This window comes from Taudactylus pleione, unplaced genomic scaffold (assembly GCF_031769625.1).
Source record: "Taudactylus pleione unplaced genomic scaffold, aTauple2 ptg000086l, whole genome shotgun sequence".
NCBI lineage: Eukaryota > Metazoa > Chordata > Amphibia > Anura > Myobatrachidae > Taudactylus > Taudactylus pleione.
Window position 1 is genome coordinate 5,010,054 of NW_028284488.1, and position 14,313 is coordinate 5,024,366.

At 42.5% G+C, this 14,313-nt stretch overlaps 1 protein-coding gene across 2 annotated transcripts in view; it reads right to left on the minus strand.

Annotated features, from left to right (window-relative positions):
• The window catches only part of LOC148529127 (uncharacterized), an 85,548-nt gene that overhangs the window by 56,350 nt on the left and 14,885 nt on the right, over window positions 1–14,313 (minus strand). The window contains exons 3-5 of one of the 2 annotated variants that reach the window (XM_088468882.1): window positions 8,928–9,052; window positions 5,151–5,280; window positions 3,897–4,013 (exon numbers count right to left, since the gene is read on the minus strand). In XM_088468882.1, the coding sequence (XP_088325008.1) occupies window positions 3,897–4,013; window positions 5,151–5,280; window positions 8,928–9,052 (372 nt within the window). The remainder of the gene's footprint in view (window positions 1–3,896; window positions 4,014–5,150; window positions 5,281–8,927; window positions 9,053–14,313) is intronic. The other variant, XM_088468883.1, reaches the window with a different exon arrangement.

Here is a 14,313-nt window from a genome sequence, read left to right on the forward strand (position 1 = left end):
TGTGCCTAACCATCCGCTCACACTACACGGTAAGGTTACATTATTGTCAGTGGGTTTATTAGCTCATTAACAATCCCTTAATGTTTAGGGATGATATGATCGTAGACAACAAGCATTTGTTTCCCACAACACTGGTAATGATATATATTAACTGAATATACATAAGTGGAGACGTAATAATAATTAAGTCAGGGATACTGCATGATTTTGCAGCTGCTGAAAATAATGAGACATATGCTGCAGAAGTATCTGACAGTGTTTAATTATAACTCTCAGTAATTGATATACACACACCACACTATAATAAATGTTGTTTGACCATTTCTGTACAACTACATGTAGAGGACATCACCATTTAATAGTTTATAAGACACTGCATGAGAGTGCTTATTACACGATAATAGTGACCTATAGGTAATGATAGGATTATATAATCCCATATACAACTTCAATTAGTACCGAGTACGAATTATAGAGATGGTTTAATTTTAGGACAGACAGTTACTTAACTATGTATAATACCCATTTAAATTCCCTTCAGCATAATTAACTGATTTTTTTACTAACCCGGCTCAGGAAATAAAGTGCAATAAAATGAATGTCATGACAACACACGGAGTATACAATAAATCCCCATCTCCATGTAGTTTATTTCAGTGGAGATTTATAGTGAGAGATTGACAACAGTATACCATTTGAAAGGTGCAACTAATGTTGCAAGTACAGCCAAATACTGGTTAAGTTTAAACATTGTTTCTGGAGATAAGTAAAGAGGTTATGAACTGCTAGCTATAAAGAAAATAGTTTTGTTATGCATGTGCTCTATGAATCACTGTCAAGATTTTAGAAATAATTTTCTCACCTTATTCAGGAAAATATGATATACCTTATGCAGAGTATATGGATATAGAGATTGACTAATTGGTGTTACAATTATTTTAAATAAGTGAATAAAAGTAATATTTTAATATATTGTTGTGACCACTGCACCATTACACTAATATAATATAATCTATACACACACACACACACACACACATTGTCTGTGAGATGTGGGATCATGGAACATTGGGGGTCATTCAGACCCGCTCGTGAGCGTCAGGACGCTCGCAAGCAGGTCGATGTTCCCCACTGCGCATGCGCACGACGGAGGGAGCTCCGTCGTGCGCATGTGCGAGACCCGGGGAGCGACGGGCTTTCCATCGCTCCGGGTCTCGCACCAAAGGGAGCGTGCTGTCGATGTTGATTGACAGCACGCCCCCTTTGGTGGGCGTGCCGGGGGCGTGCCTGCCAGACGGAGGCGTTCCCTACCGTCTGAAGCCGGCCCCACTGACATCACTAGTGATGTCAGTGGGAGTGATTTTGGCTTACTCCAGGGCTTGTGGCTGGGAGACCCTACCGCAGGGTCTCCGTCGCAAGTCCGATGGTCGCGATGGTCAAGACCATCGCGACCATCTTTTTGGCCGCTCGCATATGCTGTGGGTGGTCACCCACAGCTATACGAGCGGCCAGGAGGCCGCTTCATTTTCATGGAGGAGGGCCCTGATTCAGAGCGAGCACTCTGCTCAGAGCGTTCAGCTCTGAATCAGGCCCATAGTTTATTAGAGGTAACATTTTAACTGCTCAATTCTTTCCCTGAACCATCTGGCACCTTCTCTTCACTTGATCCTACAAATAAAACATGAAGTATCTGTTCTTCTCATATTCCTACTCAACTACCTCTCCTTTTGATCGTCTGTCACCTGTACTTCTCCCAAGCTTAACTAAAATCTCTTCTCGCTCTCTCTCCTGGTATCTTTCCATCATTATTCAAGCATGCAGTGAATACTCCAAAATGTCTGACCCTTCTGCTCTCTCAAATTACCATCCCATCTCTCAGCTGTGCTGCCCCTTTAAAGCTTATTGAAAGACTTGCCTACATGCTTTTATTCCCCAGCTCTCCACTGCAACTGTGCACTAAGCCAAGTTTTCAATAATTTTAGATCACTGTAAAATTAAAAGGCCAGTACTCGCTTCTAAACCCTTTTGGAACTCTTCAACATATGACACATTCCTTAGGTCTTCAGGACCTCTACTATACTGGTTCCATCCTACTTAACAAATTGTCATTGTTCGATTTTCTGGATCCAACTCCACTGTTCCTATACAAGTAGGAGAACCACAAGGCTCAGTTCCTAGGTCATCCAATCTAACTATACCACCTGTCTTGGAAAACAAATACTTTGTATCATCTATGTGGATGATACCCAAAATTACATCTCGGGGTGAGTTTTTAGAAGTGGAGATGTTGCCCATAGCAACCAGATTCTAGCTATTATCTTCTAGAAGGTGCTAGTTAAATGTTTAGTAGTATCTGATTGGCTGCTATGGGCAATATCTCAACTTCTAAAAACTCGCACTTTAGTTGATATACCCCCTCCTCTCCAGATCTCTCATCATCTGAGTTGGGCCGTGTTACTGACTGTCTTTAAGCCATATTAAGTGTCCTCTCATCACCTCATGCTTAATCTCTCTAAAAAAAACAAAAAAACAGAGCTAATCGTTTTGGAAAACAGAAGTTCCCTTCCTGACATTCTTTGTGAAAACACATCAACCCTACTTCTCAAGTATGCTGCCCAAGTGTTAACCTTGACCCAGAACTTAATACAGTGAGCTCCAGTGCATCACTTGGAATTGGTTCTTACTCATCTAATATAGGTACACAAGGAGAAAAAGTATGGTTCAGTTTAGTTGGCTTATCTACTCTTCTGAAAGCTCTTGGACACTCATTTTTCACATAGTCCCCCGGAGCACAGGGTCTCCCAAATCGGACCCACTCCCTAGCGAAATGGACAGGATGGGGAGTTAATAGCGGGAATTGCAGGTAGGCATCGGCGCCAATAGGATGCAATTCTACAAGATGACATTTTAGCTCATCCCCCTCCCGTGGACTACAATTCACAGCATTTTGAAATGATGAGGGCAGGGTTTATTGAATTGAAGCACTTATCCCCGTAGTGGTCATCTGCATCTCCTCTATGGGCTTTCTCCGGAGAGGAAAAGGGAAAAAAAAAAAAAAAAAAAAGGTCGGCAGGTATGAACGGCGTCCTCCGCAAAATCATGAGATACTATACAACAATGTAAGCTTGGTTGCCTCACTTATAATTTTCAGGGAGAGGTTATTATATTATTCACTGAGCTATTGCGGTTCCTATGCATTATGTAGTGGTATAAACAAGTGGTTAAACAGATTAAAAGGGATTAACCATTACATGTCATTAAAGCATTTGCCTTACTATTAGCCACTTTTAGATATTACCATGACCTTTTACAGGGATTCCTTCTCAAAAATGTTAACAGGAGTCACCTGTGGCTTAAGCTGCCCATCCACTAGGCGATTTTGACAGGCGACTGCATGATAACGACGTCGTTATCGTGCGATCGCTTGCAAATCGCACATGCATCAGGCATGTTTTGGCCGGAAACAACCAGCAATGCGCTAGCCCTCTGGTAGTTTCCGACATCCATCATCGCCCGTACGATCCAGTCAGGTTCAGCATGTGCGGGGATGACGGATGTGCCTAGACTGAACGATCAGTGTAGGCACATCGCTAGACATGGAAACGACAGCACGATTACAATGTCATAATCGTGCTGTAGTTTCTGTGGTCTGCTAGTGGATGGGCAGCTTTAGACTAGGCCTGTGCAACCTGTCACTTGCCAGGTGTTGTCATCTGGCATGTTCTGCCAACTGACATAACCTAAGAGCCTCAGGTTGTACAGGCCTGGTCTAGAGACAGAGCAGCCATTTATTGGTTTAAGGAAAATAAATACATTTACACAGAAAATAAATAAATAGTGTTATATACTGGTATCGTAAAACCAATTCTACTTTTAGCAGCTAAGACATACTGTACCATATGGCGCTCCCAGTATGCAGAGGAACATCAGGAGGGACATGAGCAGGTACAGTAGGGAGATCCACCATCCACAGAAAAGTACATAGAGAATGTTACCAAATGTTATAAGGGAGTCTATGGGTAAGAAAAACAAAAAAAAAAAGTAGGTAAGCAAGTAGACTGGATTATAAGAGAATGAGGGTATGAAATCACAAATATATAGAATATGTGCACTGTACACCAATGCGCACAGAGCATGCATGTTTGTAAGTGCTGCAGGGGAGAAGACATTTTCATACTATGAACACCTTCATGTCTGGGACCTCACAACACACCTTAAATCACAATACTACCAAAGATAAAGGGCACAAACTGGAAACATGAAATGTTCCCATATACTGACTACTAGGATGGTAAGACAGCTCTTTGTACACTGACCAATATAAACACTACACCCAGCTATCATGTGCCCCATATCATTGTATTTGCCAATCACAGGTGCAAACACCATTGATACATGGACAGTACTGATCACTTACTGTATGCTTCTACACCCAGGCATTAGATGGCAATGTAACCAATCTGTAGATTACACTGATTGATTCTGCATAAATAACACAATTTAAATGAAATTACAATATCACTTTTAGATTTTATTCCAAAAACACAATTTTAATGGTAAGAACTGAAGCAGAGATTGCAGACCATTTTGTTTCCGGCAACATTGTGCATCTGGGCAAAGAGGTATTTGTGTTAAGGGGCACATCCACTAGGTGACTAGTGAAGGACTGAACGATAACGATACCGTTAATTAAACTATGCAGTGCCCACACTGAATGATATATTGTTCAGTGTAGGCACCCTCCCCTCATCCCTGAACATGGTCAATCTGTCATCATCAGCAGATTGACCGGCATGTTCAGGCGATGATTGAAGTCGGAAACGACCAGCGGGAGCGCGCATCGCTTGTAGTTTCCGACATTTAAGTGGCCGATCCATGCACGATTAATGAGAGATATCGTTAAAACACTCATTAATATCACCTAGTGGATGTGCGCCTTTAGAGTTTTCTGTTAAAAAAAATTTAAGTGCATAAACAATAGGACATAGCAAGTATAGCAAGCGCACGTTGTATGTAACTGGGAACACTCAACTGTATGATCACAAAAGAAGCAAAAAAACAAAAACAAAAATCTGTTTGTTTAATTTTGCATCATTTTATTTGATCAGGGTTTATAAGCGTTGTTCATACATAAACATTAAACCATTTACATGAATTACAGTAGGTCATACCACTTGAAGATTTCACCACATTCAGGTCAGAGTATAGTTCTTTCACAATCTCCGAACGATCCTCAAATGGTCGCTCGGTTATATGGCTTTTCCATTTTTTAAATCCAAACTAGTATTTAAAAAAAAAAAATAGAAAAAATGAATAGTTCTGAATTAGGGTGATCAATTGTGTAACTGGAGGAGATGGAAACATATCAACTGGTTTGAGCAAACCACTTCATTTGACCTGCACATGAACACTTGCCATCTATTACAGTAGTAAATCCCAGCCGCTGTGGCGCAGCGAAGTATGATGCGACTGGAGTGCTACAAAGAGGTGCTCACAAGCCATTTAGGAGAATACAAAAAGGGGCCTGTCAAAAACAGAAGCACCATGACTATACAAAAACAGCATACAGTCCTCAATATAGAAACCAAAGACATCTGTCCTTGCCATTTCCAAATGATGTGAGAAGCATTTACACCACACTAGATCCTTTTACCTGCAAAATATATACAAAAACCAGCGCTGGCTGAAAATTTATACAAAGATATCTAATATAGGACGGTTTGGTCATTAAAATATTTTTTATTCATTCCAACCAATAATAATGGTATGAAAAGAAATGTTTTAAATAAAAAGTCCAAGCATATATATTTAAAATCAACCACCTTTATTGCTCCTTATATAGCTCACTGGATTAGGACCTCCTCCTTATGCGGTGGGCAGCAATGTTCACCAATAGGTGTTGTGGTTCCCCAGAAGTCAATAAGCACTCAGTCCTTGTAAATTGGATGTGTCGATGGACTCCTGACTCCTACTCACGGATATTTATTTGGACCATTATTTTCCTGATCGGATTGCGGCTTACCACCTATGGACACCGACAGAGCACCTATTTACAAGGACTGAGTGCTAGTTGACTTTTGGGGAACCACAACAACTATTGGTGAACATTGCTGCCCACCGCATAAGGAGGAGGTCCTAAACCACTGAAATGTTTTTTGCACACCATTATTGGTTGGAATAAATGACAAAACTGTAAAATATTTGATATCATTATATAGCTCTGGTTTTTGTATATATTTTTCTATGATATTGTAGAGGACTTACAACCCTCTTACCAGGTGCTATTGAAAGTGCACTTGAATTCACTTTGCACAATTTTACCTCTTACCTGCAACCTGGTTACCTTTAACAAATTATAAAACGGGTCACAGTTTTGGATCTTTTACCCTTCTTATATCGTTGGCTTGGGGAATTTATTTGCATCTGTGCTCAAAACCCCTCCACACTGAGTACTTCTATGGTGAACAGAAAATCAGCATGGAAAGAGAGCACTACTGAGAATCAATGGTTTCTACTGACAGTTGTGCAAGCATTTTATATATAATTATATACAGTATGCTGTAACAAAGTTTGCTGTCAAGTTATGGGCATCAATGGAGACTTATGGACTGGTGTTTTATAGCAGAGTGGGACTGTATTGGGGTTCTTGATTAGTCTGTGTTTCATAGTGATGTACTCCTAGAGAGTCGTACTATATTATGGATTAAAATATATATTTTTTTTAATTTTGGGAATGTGGTTTAGTGCTTGGATGATACATTACACAATAACAGCACTCTTAGGTATTCTCTTGTGCTCTTTTTGTCAGTGACTAGCAGTTCTCGATTGTGATTAGCTGCCATTATATTCAAAGTTTTTTAAAGGGATATTTTAATTTATTTTCTTGCACCTTATTTTCTACGTTTTGCATTTATCAGAGAAAAGGAGATACAGGCAACCTACAAATAAAATTAAGTGCCCCCATGTGCTCAAAAACTTGAGTTGCATTATTCAGACTGTGCAGTGAAAGGAAAAATTACAGAACAGAGTTATAGATCCCCACATCTGAAGCCAAAGGCTATCAATTTCATGAACATCGAACATCATAAATTAAATAAAAACACGCTAAATTAGATGCACTAGTAGCAACAAACTATGTGTTTTGAAGTAGATGGCTCCCTACTCAACTATGGGCCAGATTAAATAAAAACACGATGAATTAGATGCACTAGTAGCAACAAACTATTTGTTTTGAAGTAGATGGCTCCCTACTCAACTATGGGCCAGATTAAATAAAAACACAATGAATTAGATGCACTAGTAGCAACAAACTATGTGTTTTGAAGTAGATGGCTCCCTACTCAACTATGGGCCAGATTAAATTAGCATAGAAAAAGCAGCGTTTTGGCAAAAAGTTTACACTTGTGCGAACTTTTCGCCAAAAATGCGTATCGTACGACCCTATTAGCCGTGGCTTTTTGCACATGTAAAATTGCGCAGCTAAAAAGCAATTTTTCTCACCTGCTCTGAGATGGTGAAAACAAATGTGCAAAACCCCTATTTTGGGCAAAAAATGTGGGGACTTGGTTCAGAACCCCTTACACCGTCACCCCCCCCCCCCCCCCTAATGACTAGGCACAAATATATATTTTTTTATTAACTTACTTCCCCCTAATAATGACATGTCATTTTCGGGATCAAACTGTAAAGAAAAAAAAATAAATAAAAAAAGCGTTGGAAAATGGGTTTAGTAGAGTGGTAGGTAATTTGGGGGCCTGTAGGGATGTGACAGGTGTTTTGGAGGATTGCAGGTGGTTGAAGCAGGTGTATTTTAACTTTTCTTTTTTAAAAAAAGCACTGAAAATGACAAAAATATACTTGCACCCATTTTTATGTACCCCTAAATTAACTGCAGCATTTATTTTGCAACCCAAAAAAAACTTGTTTTCTATAATTATTCCACTGTTTAAGAAAAATACATAAAAACAACCATTTCACACAATTTAAAAACCCCAAAACCCTTTGATTTTGCCCAATAATACACTTCTAAACTATTACCCAATGTTATTTACCTATTTTTTGGTACAGGCATATTTCCCCATTGTCATGCACACATTTTTGGCCGTATTTTTTTCAGGTGAATGCCGTAATGTGTCTTTTGTAACAGGTTTGCCCGAAAACCCGCATGTGCAATAGCGACGAAAAGCAACACATTCAGACAAAGGGTGAGAAAAATTCGCACATGCGAAAAAACTTTTCACATCTAATTGAATTCCCCCCAAATTCCTTTATCCAGGAAAGCGAGATAATTTAGGGTTTGCTATCATTTTCACATATTTGAAAGGATTACTACACTTTTATTCATTCATTTTAAGATATATTTGCCAAAGCATATGACAAGCACATGTACTAAGATAGCAGACATCACCCTCCACTCCCCACACACTAAAAAATATATTACATTACATATTGATCTGTGGGAGCCCTTATTAGGGGGACCTGACACTCTGGAAATTCTAGATAATGGTTTAAGACCTAATTTAGAGAAACAGAATTAAAATTACTAGGAACACATTTCTAAAACCACACAATCTTTCCCTGCACTGCCCTGGTATTCCCCATCTTATTTATTTAGCGCACCTCATAGTAACAGGAATATACACTTGTTGGTCTGTGTGCATGGCTAAAAAAGAACAAAAAAAAACACACCACACACAAATAGGATGTTTTATTTTTTAACTTTCTAGGTTATAGATTGCAGCATAATAGGTAGAGTAGTTCAGGATGGGGCCACTTCCAAAACCAATAATTATGAAGACTATGGGGAAAGGGTAGTGTGTAAATGTAAATACAAAAAATGATTCTCTCATCTTGTGACTGTCTCTCTTGTTTTTCATTTCTAAAAATAAAGAGATTAAAAATAAAAAAAAATAATTACTATAACTCACCTTGTAGTTGTTAGACAATTTAAGAGCTTCAACCTCATTCTCAGCAGTTATTGTGGTTTTTACAAGACAGAGATCACAGACTTCCTCTGATGGATGAGGACAACAGGATGGGGTGGAGGATGCCCCTATGAGAAAGACCATGATTTCCATAAGTCCTCTCACTCCCACGACATGCTTTTTGCACATTTAATATAGACATAGGGAATTTAGCATAGAATATGTAAATTGGTGCGCTGAACACCCAAGGGGCAAAAAAAACCCCCCAAAAAACCTAAAAACAAAAAACACCTTGTTCCTCTTATCTATAAGCAGATTTAGTTCCAATTTAAGGGGCACATCCACTAGCAGACTGTGAAACTACTGCACGATTACGACATTGTAAGCGTGCAGTCGTTTCACAGTCTGTGCTGGGCATCCACTGAATGTTCAGCCGTTCAGTACAGGCACCCTCATGGCCAATCTGTCGTTATCGGCAGATTGACCAGCATGTTCAGGCGATGACAGATGTCAAAAACGACCAGCAGGAGCCCGCATTGCTGTTTTTTTTACATTAAGCTGCCCGATTAACAAGTGATTGAATGATAATGATGTCATTATCGTTCAATCGCTCTGTTTAATCGGGTAGTGGATACCCACCTTTACTTTTGCAGCTCTTTACTACCAGAGAGGCAGGATGGCAGGAACCAGGTTAAGTAAAGTATGGGTGAGATTGTGTAACCGCAAATGGATACAGACCTGAACAATGATGCAGATATGGCTGTGGTATATTTTGTCAGCATTCATAATGTCCTGGCTCCGCCTCGCCTCTCCCATCTCGTAGCCTCACCCTAACCCTGCCCCTAGTGCCTAATCTCCCCTCCTGCAGCCTAACCCCGATGAGCTGGGCCTGAAGCACAAAGAGATCAGTGCGTCCATACTGGGGGGGGGGGGTGTGGACTGAGCCACAAGAGCCGCTCCGTCCACACTCGCTATGCCCCTCCCTCTGTGGAATGGCTGATCTCTGGTTTAATCATACAGTTGGATGAACATTTTATTGACATATCTAAAATTATATACAACATATATCATAAAATATAGGATTTTGTAATGCCTGTTATAGCTAAACCATTTCCTTGGGGTAATCCAAAAAAAAAAAAAAAAAAAACCCACCTGGTTGTCGTGTGAACCAATAAAAGTAAGGACCAAGCTTCCACTGCTCATATGAAAAAAAGACCAAGGGCAAAATTTACTTAGCGGCAGGTTCTAAACCCCACCACTTACTATATTTTGCCCCAAGTGTGCAAATCAGCCTGACAATTTGCTGCTGGCAAAATTTATTCAATTCCATCAGTCTATATCTACTAGAGCGTCACCTTACTCTTCCACTGGTTGTCTCACAAAGGCAAGATCTCACAATTTTATTTGTAACTTCAACTCCCAGGGGTCAGCATGTTGTTTAGTCAAAGGGTGCACAGAAAGCAACAAGTACTGGGCATTGTTGGTCAAAGGCTACCACCTCTAACCACCAAGCCTGTGGACTGATTGAGATCCTACAGGATTGTCTGTCTACTCAAAAGATCAGTTCCGAACAACACTTAATGCCCCTACACACTAGACTATTTTGTTAACGATTTGGCCGAATCAGACGCATCGGAACGACATAGTTAAAATAGTCTAGTGTGTATGCACTATATCGTGCATTGCGCGCTACCGTGGTTGTGTCAGCCGCATCGCCTAATCATTTGTACATGGTCAAATAAGGCGATGCCCGATCCACATCGGGCGGACACCGGATCACCCAGTGTGTTTGGACTGTCCAATATGCCAGCCTGTCGGTAGGGGAGGGGGGTGGTTTCCAGTCATTGTTTGAAAATAGATATACCAGACAATTTCCAAGTGAGTAAATTCGGGAAGGCATGGCAACTTAAGCTTGCAGGCTTTGGGGCAGATTTTGAGTCATATGCAGCCACGTCCGTTTTTGCGTCTATTGCCGGACTAAAACACCCACTGTCAGCATCCATAGACTCTGAAATACCGATATGGTGTCTCTTTAGAGGCACCATTAAAACTTGTACCAGTCCTATGGCAGGTGCAGTCTCTCAGTCACAGTATGACATCCTATGTGAGCAGCTGAGCATCTGTGTATGCAATCATTTCCCCATGGAATCAGAGAAATAGATTTTAAAAATAATCCTGTTCTTCATCAACAGGGGGACACTGGAGTACACTGTGGACATTCCAAGCAGACCTCACGAGAGGGAGTTCGCTACGGCTGCACGAAGCACCCAGCACCCAAAATTAGTCTTCTTGGATGCAAAATTGTCAAAAAGAAAGAATGTGACAAACATGTTCAGAAGACCAGGAAGCAGTCCTACACAGCTCAGCAGCAGAGGCCGAGTGGAATGATCTGAAAACCTGGAGGCACTGGTTAGCCGCAGGCAAAGTACACCTGACAAATAACCACCCAAAGCCACCAAGAGACTGTTTGCTTTGAGGCCGGTCTACTCCAAGGGCCTGAACTACATTCAAGGGATCACAAAAGAATCACCACTGGGAAGAACCGAAACAGGTTGATTGATGTGAAAATTAGAGATGACCTTCGGCTAGAGGAGGGTTTTATAAGGAGCAGCTGCTGTACTAAAATATGCTAATGCTGCAGCCGGAGGGAAATACATTGCCTACTGATGGCTTAGCAAGTGTGTACAAATATGCAGCCGCCGTCGCAGATTAAATAATCGGGCATCAGAGCAGCCCAATGGTTATGCAGAATGGCCGCCTGAACTGAGCCACTTTATATACATACAGGATCGCAGAAGTAAACTACGACGCGCTGCGAAAACAGCCAGGGCACGCCTGTGTTTTATGCCACACTTCCCCCAAACGGTCCCTGCATATGCAGTCAATCAGATCATCTTACACCTCTGAATCAGGCCCTTAGCTCAGACACTCTCCTCACAGAAGCAGCCGCTAGGAAGAAGACAGTCTTCCAAGTATTGTATGTCAAGTTCAGAGTCAAGCGATTTAAACAGAGCCGATTGCAATAGGGGTTGGAGATGGACGACTCACTGCATAAACGTCTGCAACTCAGGAAGCAAGGCCAAGCAGCACTAGAAGACTGAGGGGGTCATTCAGAGCCGGTCGTAAACGCTGAGCGCTCGCAACAGACTCGATATTGCCCCAGTGGGCATGTGCACAACAGAGCCGGCTCCATCGTGCGCATGCGCGAGACACGGCTAGCGACGGACGCTCGGTTGCTAGGGGTCTCGCAGCAGATGGGGCGAGCTGTGGATGGCGAATGACAGCTCACCACGTTTGAGAGGCGGGCAGGGGTCGTGCCTGCCCAAACGGAGGAGTTCCCGCCGATATGCTTGCCATTTGGGGGCGGCTCCACTGACATCATTGCTGAGGTCAGTGGGCAGCTTCCTGCTCGATCAGAGCAGGAAGCTCCCTGGGGCTTACGAGTGCCCAGACCCAACCTTCGTGTCTGGTCATAAGCCCCAATGGTCTTGACCATCGTGACCATCACCCATGTCAGTCGCTCGGTCGCTAGAGCTGTGGGTGTTAACTCACAGCTTAGCGATCGACAAGGAGGCGGTCGTTCAGGATGCAAGCGGCCGCCCTGATTCAGGGCGACCGCTTGCAACTAACGACCGCCTCTGAATGAGGTCCTGAGTGCTGAAACCTTCACCTTCAAGGATCAGACGCAGACCCACATTCAGACCTGCCTGAAGAAACAAAGGACGACGGGAGATGCTGCAGTAATGTGTTGCAGAGACAAAGTTGCGAGCCTTAAGCAAAGTCAGAATGAAAGCCTCTGGAATGCTCTTCGCCCTTCAAATGGAGGCCTCAACAGCCACTCCATTAAATGTATCCAAGGTAAGGCAGGGTGGAGGAATGGCCCTTGTTGCAGCAGGTCTGAACAGTTCGTCTCACAGAAGATGATCTCGAAGATCTGCGTACCACGACCGACATGGCCAATTCAGAACCACCAGAATCACAGTCGCTCAATTCCGCTTGATGCATATCAGGACCTGAGGAAAAAGCAGATATGGCGAGAACAGGTAGATCAGACAGAAACACGGCAGAGTTAGACAGTCTGCTGCCAGAGCTGCCGGGTCTCATTGTGGAGCAGTAAAGAGGGACCTTGTGGTTGAGGCAGAACGCCATAAGATAGACGTCGGTAGGCTTCATTGTGCTACCAGAGCCTGAAAGACGTCCAGGTGAAGAGACTACTTGCCAAGGTAAAGGCCGATACAGGACTTTCTGCCCACTAGAGGAGGAGTTCCAGGACAATGAGGGCCAACATCGCTGCCTGCCAATACCAAACACCCTGTAACTGATACTGGTGAACCACCACTCCCCAGCCTCAGACACTGTTGTCAGTGGTGACTAATGCCCAATCAGAGATTGTGAACCAGCAACCGTCTAAGAGATGTTTGGTGGCTGGTCACCAGAGAAGGGACAGACGACCTGAGGAGGGAGGCAAATGACTAGGTGAAGACGAGACCCATTCCACTCTGACAGCAGGTCCAAATGTAGCTCCAGGGAATGGAACCTGTCGAACGGGACAGCATCAAAGGAGGAGACAAGCTTCCCCAAGAGACTCATGCACAAGTGGACAGAAACAGCCCCTTTTCTGAGAACCAGCCTCACTAGTGACTGGATGGACAGAATCTTGTCTGGAGGAAGAAAAATCCAACGCAAAGACATGATGAACAACATCCCTAGGAATAGAGGTCTCTGAGTCAGATCAGACTTTTTGAAATGCACAATCCACCCAAGAGATACATGAGCATGTGATGTGTTAGACGGACATGAGCGTGAAGGATGTACGCAGTCGGGCCTGTATCAGATAGTCAAGGTAAGGGACGATAGTTACATCCAATGACAGAGGGTGAGCCACCATTACTTGTGGAGAGACTGGAAAGGGCTCTGTATTGAAAGTGGGCATCCAAATATCCAGAGATACCAGAAAGTCTTTGTTCATTGCCATCACAGAACACAGGGACTCGATCTTGATTTCCTGAAAATGCACATGCACGTTTAGGGCTTGAGATTAAGACTGGGTCGTATTGAGCAGTCCAGCTTTGGTACTACAAACAAGTTTGAGTAAAAACCTTGTGATCTCTGCACCTTTTTTGGAACCAGGTGCAAGACTTCATCTGTACTACTCTATCTGCTTTGCCCCCCTTGACCCACTTATTTTGTTTTGGTTTCTCCCTTGAAGAATTGTTTGTTTGAGGTCATAACCTATAAGTATGTTTTCAAGTTGTTATCCTTGTATTATCCTTAGTATTATAGCACCGGCATGGCTCAGGGTTGATCCTCCTCTTTTTCACAGTTGGGCCTCAGTTATTGATACCGTTAACCACGAAAGATTTCTGTATACAGCTAGAGGAACTTTGCC